General features: G+C 55.8%; 5 protein-coding genes across 5 annotated transcripts; 4 read left to right on the top strand and 1 right to left on the bottom strand.

Annotated features, from left to right (window-relative positions):
- Window positions 1–117: 117 nt before the first annotated feature.
- Window positions 118–1,184, top strand: EV422DRAFT_498451 (Der1-like family-domain-containing protein; the record flags this gene model as incomplete). Its single annotated transcript, XM_053068020.1, has 4 exons — window positions 118–300; window positions 404–568; window positions 632–754; window positions 849–1,184. 4 exons carry the CDS (start codon window positions 118–120, stop codon window positions 1,182–1,184), a joined length of 807 nt encoding a protein of 268 aa, XP_052923853.1.
- Window positions 1,185–1,428: 244 nt separating this feature from the next.
- EV422DRAFT_498326 (type II protein geranylgeranyltransferase beta subunit) lies at window positions 1,429–3,061 on the bottom strand (the record flags this gene model as incomplete). Its single annotated transcript, XM_053068011.1, has 8 exons — window positions 1,429–1,593; window positions 1,672–1,770; window positions 1,840–1,973; window positions 2,092–2,310; window positions 2,384–2,500; window positions 2,583–2,684; window positions 2,763–2,811; window positions 2,960–3,061. 8 exons carry the CDS (start codon window positions 3,059–3,061, stop codon window positions 1,429–1,431), a joined length of 987 nt encoding a protein of 328 aa, XP_052923852.1.
- A 611-nt stretch (window positions 3,062–3,672) lies between these two features.
- On the top strand, window positions 3,673–4,535 carry EV422DRAFT_125464 (uncharacterized protein). The gene is made up of 2 exons (XM_053064707.1): window positions 3,673–4,307; window positions 4,387–4,535. The coding sequence occupies exons 1-2, from the start codon at window positions 3,881–3,883 to the stop codon at window positions 4,425–4,427; spliced, it is 468 nt and encodes a 155-aa protein (XP_052923851.1). The 5' UTR covers window positions 3,673–3,880; the 3' UTR covers window positions 4,428–4,535.
- Window positions 4,479–7,207, top strand: EV422DRAFT_498318 (ABC transporter transmembrane region 2-domain-containing protein; the record flags this gene model as incomplete). Its single annotated transcript, XM_053068009.1, has 5 exons — window positions 4,479–5,006; window positions 5,151–5,510; window positions 5,591–5,958; window positions 6,037–6,677; window positions 6,774–7,207. 5 exons carry the CDS (start codon window positions 4,479–4,481, stop codon window positions 7,205–7,207), a joined length of 2,331 nt encoding a protein of 776 aa, XP_052923850.1.
- A 2,768-nt stretch (window positions 7,208–9,975) lies between these two features.
- Window positions 9,976–12,261, top strand: EV422DRAFT_125235 (uncharacterized protein). The gene is made up of 2 exons (XM_053064706.1): window positions 9,976–11,047; window positions 11,133–12,261. The coding sequence occupies exons 1-2, from the start codon at window positions 10,290–10,292 to the stop codon at window positions 12,124–12,126; spliced, it is 1,752 nt and encodes a 583-aa protein (XP_052923849.1). The 5' UTR covers window positions 9,976–10,289; the 3' UTR covers window positions 12,127–12,261.
- The last annotated feature ends 1,379 nt before the right edge of the window (window positions 12,262–13,640 follow it).

The raw sequence follows: 13,640 nt of genomic DNA, 5'->3' as shown, positions 1-13,640 counted from the left end.
TGCCCACCCACGTCACGCACGACAGAAGGCGACCGAACACTTCCGCAGGAGAGATCACCCTCCTCCCGCTCATCCCATCTCAACAAACATCATCACCACCCACCTCACACCACCACAATGCCACCACCACCCGCCACCCCCTCGCCCCTGGACGAAGCAACACGCTGGTACAATTCCCTCCCCCCCGTCACCCGGTTCCTCATCACAGGCACGGTCCTGTTCTCGCTCGCCGCGGGGCTTGGCCTGTGTCGTCCGGGCCAACTCGTCTTTGACGGCGGATTCATCGTCAAGAGATACCAGGTAATGTGAATCCCATTCCTCGATCCTCCATGTGGTAATCCTATAGCTGGTATCCTGGGGAATGTCGCGACCGGGTATCTCATGATTATGCTTTATGAATTAGATATGGCGGCTGGTGACGTCCTTCTTCTGGCAGCCGCTGGGGCTCAATTTCCTCATGCAGGTGTATTTCCTGTACCGGCACTCGCTGGAGCTCGAGCAGGGCCTGTTTGTCGGGCGGGCGGGGGACTATGTCTTCTTCATGGTGTTTGCATTCTCGATCATCAACGTGAGTTGTTGGAATCGAACAGAACAGTCAGATTGGTCGGGGAGATGTTAATGTTTTTTGCAGGTGGCGGCGTATGTCTTGGACTTGGTGGTGTTGAGCGAGCCGCTGTTGTTGTGTGTGATCTACGTGTGGGCGATGCATCATGGGGAGGAGATGGTGTCGTTTTTGTTTGGGGTGCGGTTTAAGGTAAACGAACAAACTTGGGGCATACATATACATTGCTCGTCTTCATTCATGGCATCTTGGAGTCTAACCCCCCGTTTTTGTGGATTTTTGTAAGGCGATGTACCTCCCCTGGGTGCTCACCCTCCTGGACGTGCTGCAAGGCAACCCGTACCCCGTCGCCAAGCTCACGGGCATCGCGGTCGGGTATCTGTACTACTACCTCGATCAGACGTACCCGCTGCAGAATGGCGGGCAGAGGATCTTGGTCACCCCGAGGATTCTGCAGGAACAGTTTCCGTCCGCGGCCGCGGCGGGGGGTGTGGGCGGCGCGCCGGTGGGTGGCGGGCATAGGGTTGTGCCGGGGGCCGGGGCGGGGCCGGCGAGGACGGCGGGAGAGGGGGTGACCAGACGGCATGTGTGGGGGAGTGGGCAGCGGTTGGGGACCGATTGAATGGAATATCATTGAATGTTTTTTCCATACTGGAATCATATCGGTGTACGAAAACCCAATCCTCATGTATAATGTACAGTACTTTGAGCAGATGTCCATATGCTATGGTTTTGGGACACTCATTCACCTTTGCCATCCGCCGATGTGTCTACCACATGAACGCAACAGCCCGTGTCTACAGGTATTCTACGTAACGTATACCATCGCAAGCCGTCCCTACGTCCCCTCTCCCCTCCTTTCTAAATCACAACCCAACCCTCCTCGTAACCCCTCTCGGCATACAATACCTCGGATCAACCTCCACCAACCCGCCAAACTCCAATAACGACAGCCCGGCGAGTCCAAACACGGTGTGAAAGACGTCGGGGATGTCGCCCGGTCTGTCGGCTATTCCACCTGTTTCCGTGTCCTGGATATCGCCGATAGGTGATTAATAGAAGTTTTTGGAAAGAGGGGGATGGGGGAAGGGGAGGGGTTGGTTTCTTACCTGAGAAGCCAATATAAACCCCGCCAACGTCTCCTTATTGATCCAATGAATGCGGTCAAGGATGGCGAGGGCGGAGAGGACCCACCACGAATAGCACACCTGCCCCCCAAGAAAATCAAATCAATACCACCACCCACAAACCCCTGCTGACTCCCCCGTGATACTCACATCCTCCAATTTCTCCGGCCGTCCGTTCAACCCCCCATTAGGGAGCTGCCGTTCCGCGAGCCACCAGCAGAGCTTGTCGCGCTCGACGAGGTGCAGGTGGTTGAGGATGGCGAGGGTGCCGACGCAGCAGAAGACTGGGGAAAACAGAAACAAGATAGGCGAGGTGTCAGCGGGGTATCAGATGAGCTCGCGCCACGACCTCTTCCCTCTCCTCCCTCCCGGGCCGCCCGACCGGTCGGTTACTCAACTTACTCTGCCCCGCATGGCTCTCCGCCCCCGGCACAGTCCCATACCCCCCATCGAAGTTCCGACACCGATCAATAAACTCGGCCACCTTATCCCCATCAACCGCATCAAGCCTCCCCATCAGCGACAGCGCGGAGATCGCGCAGTAGGAGAACCGCGTGTCAGTTTCGCCCCATTCGTCGCCGGTGAAGGAACCAACGACGGGGTCGTGGAGGGTTAGGATGTCTAATCAAACAATGGAGTGGGAGTTAGAGGTGGTGGAGTGGGGGAATTGCGGTGATGGGAGGAGGGAACGTACATGACACGACCCGCTCCACATCGACCCTCTCCAACGCATCTAAGGTGACCAAAATCTGGATCGCGCTCAATGTATAGATCAGATGGGCGTCGTGGTCTACGCTTCCGCCGAATCCGCCTGTTGGATACATGACAAAACATACACATCAGCCCCACATTCGAGCTGTATTGGATAGGAAGGTTGTGGGGGTGATGGGTACCGTTTTTCTGTTGACAGGAGAGCACGAACGCAATGACCTCTTCGCGATCTAGCTCGTGCGGGCGGGACATGAATGCGAGGGCTGTTAGGGCCCAGTAGACGCCTAAAATATGTATCAGAACATGGGTCAGCCTCGGCCCGCCTGCTATGACCTCGCCCCGCTAAGACTCGCAACTCGCACCATTGAGCCGTAATTGGTCGCTTGCCCAGTATTCAAACACATCTTTGTTCTATTTGCAAGAGAGGAAAAGAGGGAGAGGAAGCTGGGGATCAATAAGTTTTGTGACGGAGGTCGTGCGTGATTGCCAATGGAGTGTTCTCTCTGAAGATAGCGAGCATGGGAATGAAGGGGAGGTGGGGGAGATGGGACGGACGAACCTTGTCAAGGTTGACGATGAAGTTGACGTGGAGGTCTAGGAGTAGCTCGGGTGCCTTAGAGGCTGAGGCCGTTGTTGGCGGTTGTGTTGGCGGAGGAGTCATTGTGAGGGTTGGGGGCTGGCTGGCTGCCTGTGACTTTGGCGAGAGTTGGCTGTTGGCAATGCCAGCCTCGTCGTCAGCAGTCGTCAGCTCGTCGTCGTTGGAAGAGTTTGAAGCAACAGCCACGCGTGAGAGGCGTGAGGTTTCTATCTCGACTTTCTTGTAGGGCCGCTGCGAGTCGGTCATGCACACGTACTGTATAAAGAACGCGTTGAGCGGAATGCAGAGCGGGATGGGAGGGAGGGACGGATCGTGCGAGTCTTCGGGGATGACAGTGCTATGGCTTGCCCATTGCTCATTTGCGCCGATGCCTGAGTTGGTATGAGCTAGCCGATATCGATCGGCGGGATGGAAGTGCGAATGCAAGCGAAAAACGGCCCTCCGCGCCATAATCCTCTCCCGCATGCACGTCTCAGAGCAGTTTCAAGATATTTACAAACTCGGACGAATCCCTCTATCCGACCACCAAGGCAGCCTGACCTATCTCATGAACCTATTTGAGTGCGCCGGGGACACTCGCCGATGATATGGATGAGGACCCAGCGGCGGATCTGTATATGTGCCCTGCGAGGAACGGTGATGTGCAGGAGCAGCTGATTTGTGTGGATGTCGCTATGGGTGGGGCATTGGTATGATGGGGGTATGATGGAAACAACGAGGAGTCCTCCGCATCAGAATCTGGCGATGATGAAGCTCAGAACTCTCTAGGGCTTCCGCTGATGATGAGGAGAAGCGCAAATTGCAGATGAATGGCGATTGCGTTGAAGTGGCTGTGAATTCAATTTGAGAAGGGGAAGAATATATACGTGTGGGGATGGATGGATGGATGGATGGATGCTGCATGTGAATGCGAGACCCCATGGGGGGTGGGGCACGAAGCACATGGGAGGGAGTAACTGGTTTACCCTCGCTTGTCTTGCAGTCGCTTGTCTTGGCTGTCGCGTCCCCCCATCTCGCTCGCGCGTCTCATCACGCGGCCACCCCGCATTCACGAGTACTTCTTCTCACTCTTCCCACGCTCCGCCCTTCTCCGCCCAACTGGGAACTGAGACCTGGGAACTGAGACAGTCCAACCCCCCCCCACTCTTCCTCACCAGCAACAACGTTAACCCGCCCTCAGCCCCCTCAGCGTCTTCCTCGCTCTGTGTGTGTATACGCTGGGTCGGGCCTGCTGCGAGGACGTCTGTTGATCCGGAAAGACACGCGCCCTCCGTTCGTTCGCTTCCGTCCGTGATTTCCAACAAGACAGGTCAATTCCGTCGCTCGTATTGCTTTTCTTTTGAGGATAGCGCTTCCTGAAAATAAAAGTCCAAACTCATAAAAAGCAGGCATCTTGTTGGGGGCCACAAGCCAGTCGGGCATCGCGTAACCACCTCAACCGCATCCCAACCACAACCCAAACCCCCCCACAACATCCATCATGCCCTTCTCAAAACCCCTCCCCGAGTCAATCAGCACCTTCCTCGAAAAAGCCACCTCCTCAACCCTCCCCTCCGTCCTCTCCTCAACCGCCCTCCTCCAAGCCCGCTCCCAACGCCTCCGCCGCACCGCCATCGGAATCGCCCTTGCAACCGGCGCACTCTACTACGCCAAGCGCCAACGCGACGCTTCCCGCTTTTCCAAAATCGCTAACCTCCGTGATGACTCCACCGCGATCGTCGCGGTCAAAGGCGACTCCTCGAAAATCAAAGTCGCCGTGGATAAGAGATTTTTCAGGCAACTGAAATATATCTGGGCAATCTGTGTACCCAACTGGAGGAGCAAGACCGTGGGGATTTTGGTGTTGCATACGGTGTTTTTGGTGCTGAGGACGTATTTGAGTGTTGTCGGGGCGAGGTTGGATGGACGGTTGGTGAGGGATCTGGTGGCGGCGGATGCGAGGAGTTTTGGGAAGGGGTTGGGCTATTGGTTTGCGTTGGCTGTGCCCGCGACTTATACCAATAGTATGGTGAGTAGTGCGAGTGATGATGACACTCGGGGGGAGATGCTTGGTTCGGTCCGGGCGAGCGCAGCGAAGTGCAGCGAAGTGCAGGAGAGCTTGAGGTTTGGTCCATCCCGCACATCCACTGAGAACTCTCCTTCAAATTCACAGATCCGCTACCTGCAATCCAAGTTCTCGATCGCGCTCCGCACCAGCCTCACCCGCCACGTCCACGACGTGTACATGGACAACAACACCTACTACAAAGCCATCAACCTGGACAACCGCATCGACGGCGCGGACCAGCTGATCACGACCGACATCAACAACTTCTGCACGGCCCTCGCGTCGCTGTACTCGAATCTCGGCAAACCGGTGCTGGATATGATCATCTTCAACTACCAGCTGGGCAGGAGTATTGGCGCTACGGGCATGTGGGGACTTGCGATCAATTATGCGATCACGGCAACGATTTTGAGGGCTGCTACCCCGGCTTTTGGGAAGTTGGCGGCTCAGCAGGCGCAGTTGGAGGTGGGTCAGATCTCGCCATATCGAGCATTGATTTTGGCTCAGGTCCACGTGCTCACTGTCTCTCCTAACTCCATTCCCAGGGCGACTTCCGCACCGCCCACTCCCGCCTCATCACCAACGCCGAAGAAATCGCCTTCTACCACGGCGCGCACCTCGAGCAATCCATCCTCACCCGCATCTACTACAAGCTGATCCGGCACATCAACCACATCTACCGCATCCGCATCGCCTACAACATGTTTGAGGACTTTATCATCAAGTACACGTGGTCCGCTGCTGGACTGTTGATTGCCAGTATTCCGGTGTTCTATCCCGAGATGGCGGGCGCCAGGTCGAAGAGGGAGGAGCTGAGGCTGGCGCAGTTGCAGAGTAGTGACGGCGCGTCGGCGTTGACGCAGCATGATCATCGGACGAGGAGTCATACGCAGGGGTTCATCACCAACAAGAGGTGTGTGCTTACACTACACTTATAGCTTTGTTGCGGGCGACATGCATTTACTGATCATCCTCCTCAATTCTCAACTAGGCTGATGGTATCCCTCGCCGACGCCGGCGGCCGCATCATGTACTCCTACAAAGAACTGAGCGAGCTCGCCGGCTACACCTTCCGCGTCTTCAACATGCTCCGGGTCCTCGAAGACCTGCACGACGAAAAGTACGTGCACACCGGCGCGCCCATCACCGGTGCCCCCGGCGAACCCGACCGCTATTCCCTCGAACACATCAAAGGCACCATCACCTACGCCACCGATGGCCTCACCCTCCAAAACGTCCCCGTTGCCACGCCCTCCGGCGATACCGTCCTCGTCCGCGACCTCTCCTTTTCCCTCGGCCCAGGCGACCACCTCATGATCACCGGCCCCAACGGGTCGGGGAAGACCTCTATCTTGCGTATCATCGCGGGGCTGTGGCCATTATTCGCGGGCAAGATCCTCCGCCCGCCTGCGAAATTGGACTCGATCTTTTATATTCCGTCCCGCCCGTACCTGGCGATTGGGAGCCTGAGGGAGCAGGTAATTTACCCGCATAGTGTGAAGCAGATGAAGGCGGCCGGGAAGACGGATGAGGATTTGGCGGAGATTTTGAGGAAGGTGTATTTGGATTATATTCCGGCCAGGGAGGGGGGGTGGGATGCTGTTAAGGAGTGGAAGGATGTGTTTTCCGGAGGTGCGTTACTCTCACATCATTACGTTTATTCCATATATGACTTCTTAGCTGTCAGCTCCAAATTTGCTCACACGTCCGTTTATCCACACCCCGCAGGTGAAAAACAACGCATGCAACTAGCCCGCCTCTTCTACCACCACCCTTCATACGCCATCCTCGACGAAGCCACCTCGGCCGTCTCCACCGACGTCGAGAACCTCCTCTACACAACCGCCAAAGACCTTAACATCACCCTCATCACCATCTCCCACCGGCCCTCGCTGTTCAAATACCACCACCGGCTCCTGCGCGTCGGGGAGGGGAACGATGGGTTGGAGTGGACGATGGAGGAGTTGCGAAAAGAAGGGGGTGGCGGGGTGGCGTTGAGTGTGCAGAGCGAGATTGGGAGGCTGGAGGGGGAGCTGGCGAGTGTGGAGGGGTGGAAGAGGAGGTTGGAGGTGGTCAATCGGGAGCTGGGGATTGGCGGGAAGCCCAAGGGGACCAAGGAGGAGGAGGGGGAGTTGAGGCATGCGAAGAGGACGCTGATTTAGCCGGCGATGCCGTGCGTGCCCCCCTCGAGTGTGGGGTGGGGTTACGGCGCCCGGGTAGCGCTCGCCTACTCTCTTTGCGCCCCGCCGTTTACCTATGTCAAATGGCCCTCTACTCGTCCTTATACAGTACTTCTGGCACCTGTTTTTTTTTCCCCGCGCGCCTCCGTTTTATAATGTATTTGATTCCTCTTTTCCTATATGGGGTTAAAACAGTCTGTCTGTCTGTGGACGATCGGGTCGCTGAACGGGGTGAGACCACACACAGATATCGGCGTTGTATGCCATATGCCATATGCATATGCATTGCGACACGCGAGGTACATATATAGGCGCCTATCCACTCCTCTACGGCAACTCCCAACGCATTTGAGCGGTGCAGACCGCGCCTACAGTATGCTGTGGGTTGGGGGTTCGGTTTGAACAACTGGAACGGAAAGACCACACAAGGCCGTGCGCTTCCGATGCAGCTTCCGATGGGGGTGTACCGTACGTCTGTACATGTGAGTGCAAAATGGGGACCTGCCTGCTGGACCGGTACGTATAGCTAGGCAATACTCGCGGCTCAGCATATCTTTTGGCCTGCTGGTTCCGGTTGTCCTGGTGCAAGGCCACGGAGATGGACAATTGCGTGGCTGCTATCAAGAAGGGTGCAGAAGCATGTCTGAGGAGGGATAGCGGATTGGACCCTTGGAATTGGAGGAACATGAAGTGTCGGGAAGGTGATCGGTGCTCTTTGCCCATTGATGTTTGAAAACTTGGGATTCGGACACATCGGAAGTCCCCGTCTGCCCATTTGGGCATGTGCCTGCCAAAGAAGACCGGCGCATGCCATGTGTATGTACAGTACGACGTGAGCAAGCAAACGACATCCCGATGACAGTCACGGACGAGCCTGCGATGCCCATGCACTTCGCTTCTACATCTAGTCTATGTTTGAGAAGGGTAGCCATGGGCTTTTCGTTCGTCTTTTAGCTGTCGTTGCGGGCCATGGGGTCGAATGGGAACAGCATCGATCGATGCCCGCCATGGACGGCCTGGTGTCGGGGTTCTATTGGAACTAAAGTCGTTGACATGGGTGCCCGGGGCAGCGACGCCAAAGCAACCTTTCTTTTCCATTCACGAATATCGGAGGTGCACGTATTACAGGACAGGCCCGTCGTGGCATCATCCCAGTGCAATGTCCTGTGCCCTGTTGCATCTGACTGACAGCAGCTGTCAGTTCCGCCCCCATTTTGAAGTCCAGGCCATTATGGCTTAACCCGAACCCAACCCCCCCACATGACCTCTACCTCGGGACGATTGACGTGCGTTGAGAGTCCGTAATTTTTTGGCCGGAGAATGCAGAGGATTGTAAGGCTAACTTAGTTCTGGTGTGGTGGGGAAGAACGTGACGGGAGAAAGGGGCTGCTCATGGTTTTCAACAAGCTGCGGGAGACAGGTGTGTTTGGAATGGGAGGTCTTGAAAACGCCACGATGGGATGCATGCCTCGGTTTCCCTGCTATGCGATGAGCTTTCCATGTCTTCCTACCCCCTCATCTATACGATAAAGGATGTCGTTGCGATACATAGATCGCGAGCTGATAAAGATATTTAATTGATTACCTTAACAACTTATTCAGCACAATATGTCTGGAGGCGTTCTTGGTTTCCCAAAAGAACGCCCGCTTCAGTCTTTCCGCTGGGGCTTTTTCGTGCACGTCATCTCCGAGGTCGCCTAGATAGTGACACCCAGAGGTCGTGTGGGGTGCGATATAGAGTTAACGCTAAAATGTCCGTAACTGGGATACCGGGGATGCTGACTCAAAGGCCATTATGGCTGAGACCCGGGGGGAGGTTTCCGTCGTCGTCGGGGGATGCCAGAACTGACAGCGAAACGACGAAAACGTACAGTACGAATAAGTGGCTGCCCGGCTGGTTGGTTGTGCTGTTTGTGATACCTTTGAAGCGGGAGACAAGAGACGCCACGATGGACATGGGTTTATGGTGTCATGGATGGGCGCTTCTGTTGCTTCGCTTCCGTGCTTTTCTTAGTTGAGAAGAAGCATTTTCCAGCCGCTGCTACGTTCGCGAAGAGAGGCGGTTGTTTATGCGAAAAGTGGGTGCATAGGGGGGAGAAATGAGGCGCACATGAATGCACATGCGTTGGGCTCCAACTGTTGTGTCCATTGGCCCAAGTTCTTAAGCGGAAGGCCGTGAACTGCAGCGCTCCATGTGCGTCTGCGAAATCTGAGAAATCTGCGAGTAGGAACATAGCGGTTCATGTTCCGCAGACTTCAAGTTCGTGAGCCTTATTACTCCTTCAGCGGATTGCGGAAGGTAAGGACCACTGGTCAACCTGCATGCATGCGCACGCCACGCTGTGACTGAGAGGGTGAAAAAGCGCACGGCACTTCCCGTAACTTGTTGCTCTTCCGGTCTTCCCGTAGTAGCTCCTCTTCCTAACGCTCAACGAACGTGCCGTGCCGCTCGCTGATTCATCTTCATCCAAGCCCTGCCTGTCGCCCTTCTCTCATAGATATCATATCAGTGAGTGGTGAGAGAGTGCTCTTACAGTATACATAGTCAGTTGAAGCCGCGGTATGTATCTCCTCCCTCGCATATGGCAGAAGGGCGCACAACAATTGACGCGGACAACAATCCTCCCTCCCTTTCTCTTCCCTCGTTCACAGGCTTCAACTTTCCAACTGCACTCTTCGGTCAGCAGCGTTACATACTCCACAAGACCCAGCCAGCTTCCGCCTCCGTGCGTTACAGTAGTTCGACTGTCCACAGCAACAACCACCACCGGCTCTATCGATATCCTACTCTATCACACGAAAAGTCCCTCGGAACTCTGTAAACCGTGGTCGTTCTCAGGCGCTCGTTTCTGCGCGCTATTCAGCTACCATCAACGAGTACTTCCAGCCTGTTCACCACAACTGCAGTGACCCATTCACCTCATCAAACTTCCTGGAGTATCTTTTGATAAGAGTATCCTGGGCAGTGAGCCAACGGCTGGGATTACTCCCAGGCTAACGGGAATAACACACCAAATTCAACACTGACGCACTACTGGACGACCCACTTCAAAGAGTTCAAATAATGGTCGGCTACTCAAGTTCCGGGGCCACCCGCACATACGCTTCCGTTGTTGTCAACGCTTCCGAGGAGAAGGATGCGGCGGTTTCGACTCCAGACTTCAGTTTCTCGGCGAAAACGGCATCCCCTAGCAATTCTCCTGCCCCATCATCCCCCATACCCATCCCTTCCCCGCTTGCAAGGGAACGCTGCCCCTATCATTTCAACTATGATGAAGCCAGCCGGCCTCGGGACGACTTCGCCCACCGACCATCGCAACGGTTTCATGACAAATATCGACGCCAGGGAGTGCATGCGGGGACGGACGGTCGGAATAACGGTTTCACTTTCGGCTTCCATACATCGCAAGAGCAGGTTGGCGAAACCGCTACGCCGCGGGCACCAGTATATACATTCTCACTGCGGGGCTTGCCATCTACGGCAAAGGACTATTTGAGTTATAGTGCAGGAGCCGTGCGGGATCGGGTGACAACGGCATGGCGAGTGACCGTGCGGCGGGTGGTGACAACAGCCCACACGGTCTTTGCCGTCACACTCATATCCGGATTTGTTGTGTTGACCCTTTATCTCTTTGTGGCGTCGTATGTCATTGCCGTGCTGTGCGCGATTGCGAAACGATTTCCCCTCGTCTTACATGCCGCCATGAGAGGGGCATCAAAGACGGCACATGTCGCATTTGGAGCAGGCGTCTTAGCGTTCAAGGCTGGCCGATCGGCGTACCATACCGCCCAGTCGATCTGGACCGACTACGGCGCGCCCTGGTACGTTCTGACTTGCTGTTGTATCTGATTTCTGGCTTGCGCTTTGAGAGTCTCTTCTAACCGCTTGGTTTCTTTCCATTCGTAGGGTGCCTACCGTAGCCCCCTTAGTACCGAAAAGGGTACAGTCCATCTTGGCCTGGAGGCCATTCGGGTTTGGTGCTGCGAGTCAGGAGGAGGAGTGTGCAGAGGAACCTAGACCGCACCTCCACAATGAGTTTTATGCGCCTTTCTCTAAGCCAGGGTGGAAAGCATCGACAAGCGGTGGAGTGCCCTGCCAGGACGACCCGGATGGCCTCCCTTCGCCGCCCGCATCCGCGTCGCCGTCTGTCACGCGCGCGTATAGGTACCCGAACCAGCGATTCACGCATCCGCACCGTCGGTCACAATCTTCAGACCCGAGCCCATCACCCACACGCAGCTTTATGGATAGCTACCACGATGGGGAAGAGTTAGAACCTTACCCGACGCCTGGATCGTCCCCGCGACCTTCAGCAATCCCAGATTTGGCAGAAGACACATCACCATCCGCAACGCCGATGAATGTTCATGTCGAAGAGGACTGTGTGGAGTCCGACCCGAACACGCATAGACCTCGTCGCCGTGCATCCGAACGCGCGTTCGATCTCGATCAAGACTTTATCGCGGAATCCGACCCAAACACGCCTATACCTCGTCGACGTGCATCCGAACGCGCATTCGATCTCGATCAAGACTTTATCGGAGAGACCGAGCCTAATACACCCAGACCCCGGCGGAGCGCTTCGGAGCGGGTATATTCAAGCAACGATCAGATAGACCACGTGTTTGTCGAACGGCAGTTCGATCTGCATGACGGGCAGCTGTGCCCCAACGTGCATGAATTCCCTGACAGCGATGACGAGGATGGGAGCGCCGGCAATCAAGGCGACATTGACGAACCGCACGGTACGGACGAACGGGGCAGTCATACGGAACGTCCGAGATCATCCCGTCGGCGAGAATGGAGGTGGTCACTTAGCAGTAGCACGGCGAGTAGTGATTACAGCTTCGATTCTGGATACGCGGAGCCGAAGGCGACCCGGGATGATACGCCCCAGTGACAGCCGGTCAGTCGTGGCCAGATGTCGCACCGTATACCCTCAACGACGCCTGGCAAGCGACACGAACCCACCGAGGACTTTTAGCGGCGAAACACCCCCCGAAACTTATTGGCAAGAGCAAAGGCGAGCGAGCGCGTAGAGCATAATGCGAGCACCACGAGACGTCGGAAGTTAGTCCCATCAGATACCCCACTCGGCGTGCAATTATCGGTGGACTACCCGTCACCCACCCATTAGACACGGTCGTCCGAAACATCCAGTCGGCACTCATGAACACTCGCCTGCGATACACGGAGAAGCATTCGAACTGCAAGCATCAGACGGGCAGTATGGCGTCGATCAGACGTCCTATGTTAGCCTATCGTCGTCAACGCCCGGAAGCCCAGACCACGCGTCGACCGTCTTGCTTTGGGCGTTCCCGTGTACATACAACTCCATGCTCCTGCCGCACCGTACCGCTCGCTGCCTTGTCGCTCATGGGTCCCGACACACCCCATCATATACCCATGCCTGCTTCGCTCGTTCGCCGCGTTTCGTTACGATCTGCTATCTGCTGTCAGGGAATACCACCCTCGCCGTCTGCTCGTCATCCTATCAGCACCACATCCACACGATCTCGCAACATCATCGATCTCCTCATGCTACCACATCTCATCGCAGCCCGCACGCGCAGAAGTCGTCCCACCACCACCGGCACACGAAACTACCATAACCTAGCCCATCCTAGCCCCTATAAACTCTAGCCTCACCCTATCATGAGATGACTCCCCCCCTCTCATCTCATCACCGCGTACCTCATCTTGCTTGTCCTGCCCTGCCCCGCCCTGCTCTGATCGTTTGCTGCTCGTCCCCCCCAGTATTGTTAACATCGTTTTTGAAGTCCCCAGTTTTAGTCCCAGTTTCCCCCCCCCCCTCTTTTTTTGTTGTTTCGGTGGGTTTTTGTTCCCCTTTTCAAAGATGAGTTTGGCGGTAATCAAAGGTCAGAACGTAAAAAAATTCGTATGATTGTTGTGGCGGGTGTTGTGGAAGGGGTTTGGGATAGGTTCGCGGGGTGTACGGATGATCCGCCCGGAGAGCCAAGACACCGCCCGACGGATGAAACCACCCACAGGGAAGATAGAGTAAAGTCACACCGCAAGCTGGGGTTCATCGACCATACACATTCTTTCACGACTTCACAAAACGACGTTCATTTATACATGAACATGGAAACATGCTACATACATACATCTACGATCGGCCTTTGGGGGCGTCTCGTCAACATGGATGCATTGGTGCCTGGTGGGTGCGGATTTCACGGGACGGGGTATGGGATCTCCCTCCGGCCAGTTCGCCGGGCTGGTCGGTAGGCCCCCTCTCCGTTGGAAGGCGGTGGTGGGTGAGGAGCCGAACGCGCCATAGAGGCGGCCGCACGGTCCGATTCGAGAGACGGGTCGGAGAAACCGTCGGATTGGGAAACCGGGCAGGCGAGTGTTTACGCAGTGTTCGGCAGCGGTACGATGGCATCCATCGGC

Source organism: Fimicolochytrium jonesii (genome assembly GCF_025526975.1).
Source record: "Fimicolochytrium jonesii strain JEL569 chromosome Unknown EV422scaffold_19, whole genome shotgun sequence".
Classification (NCBI taxonomy): Eukaryota; Fungi; Chytridiomycota; class Chytridiomycetes; order Spizellomycetales; family Powellomycetaceae; genus Fimicolochytrium; species Fimicolochytrium jonesii.
The sequence above is the reverse complement of the archived record's forward strand: the minus strand, read 5'-3'. Positions and strand labels throughout refer to the sequence as shown.

Bases quoted from the DNA above. Each gene is read 5' to 3' on its own strand.
- EV422DRAFT_125235 (XM_053064706.1), top strand. From the start codon at position 10,290: ATGGTCGGCTACTCAAGTTCCGGGGCCACCCGCACATACGCTTCCGTT. The intron at 11,048-11,132 runs GTACGTTCTGAC...TTCCATTCGTAG, and splicing joins ACCGACTACGGCGCGCCCTG to GGTGCCTACCGTAGCCCCCT.
- EV422DRAFT_125464 (XM_053064707.1), top strand. From the start codon at position 3,881: ATGGATGGATGGATGCTGCATGTGAATGCGAGACCCCATGGGGGGTGG. The intron at 4,308-4,386 runs GTCAATTCCGTC...CATAAAAAGCAG, and splicing joins CGTGATTTCCAACAAGACAG to GCATCTTGTTGGGGGCCACA.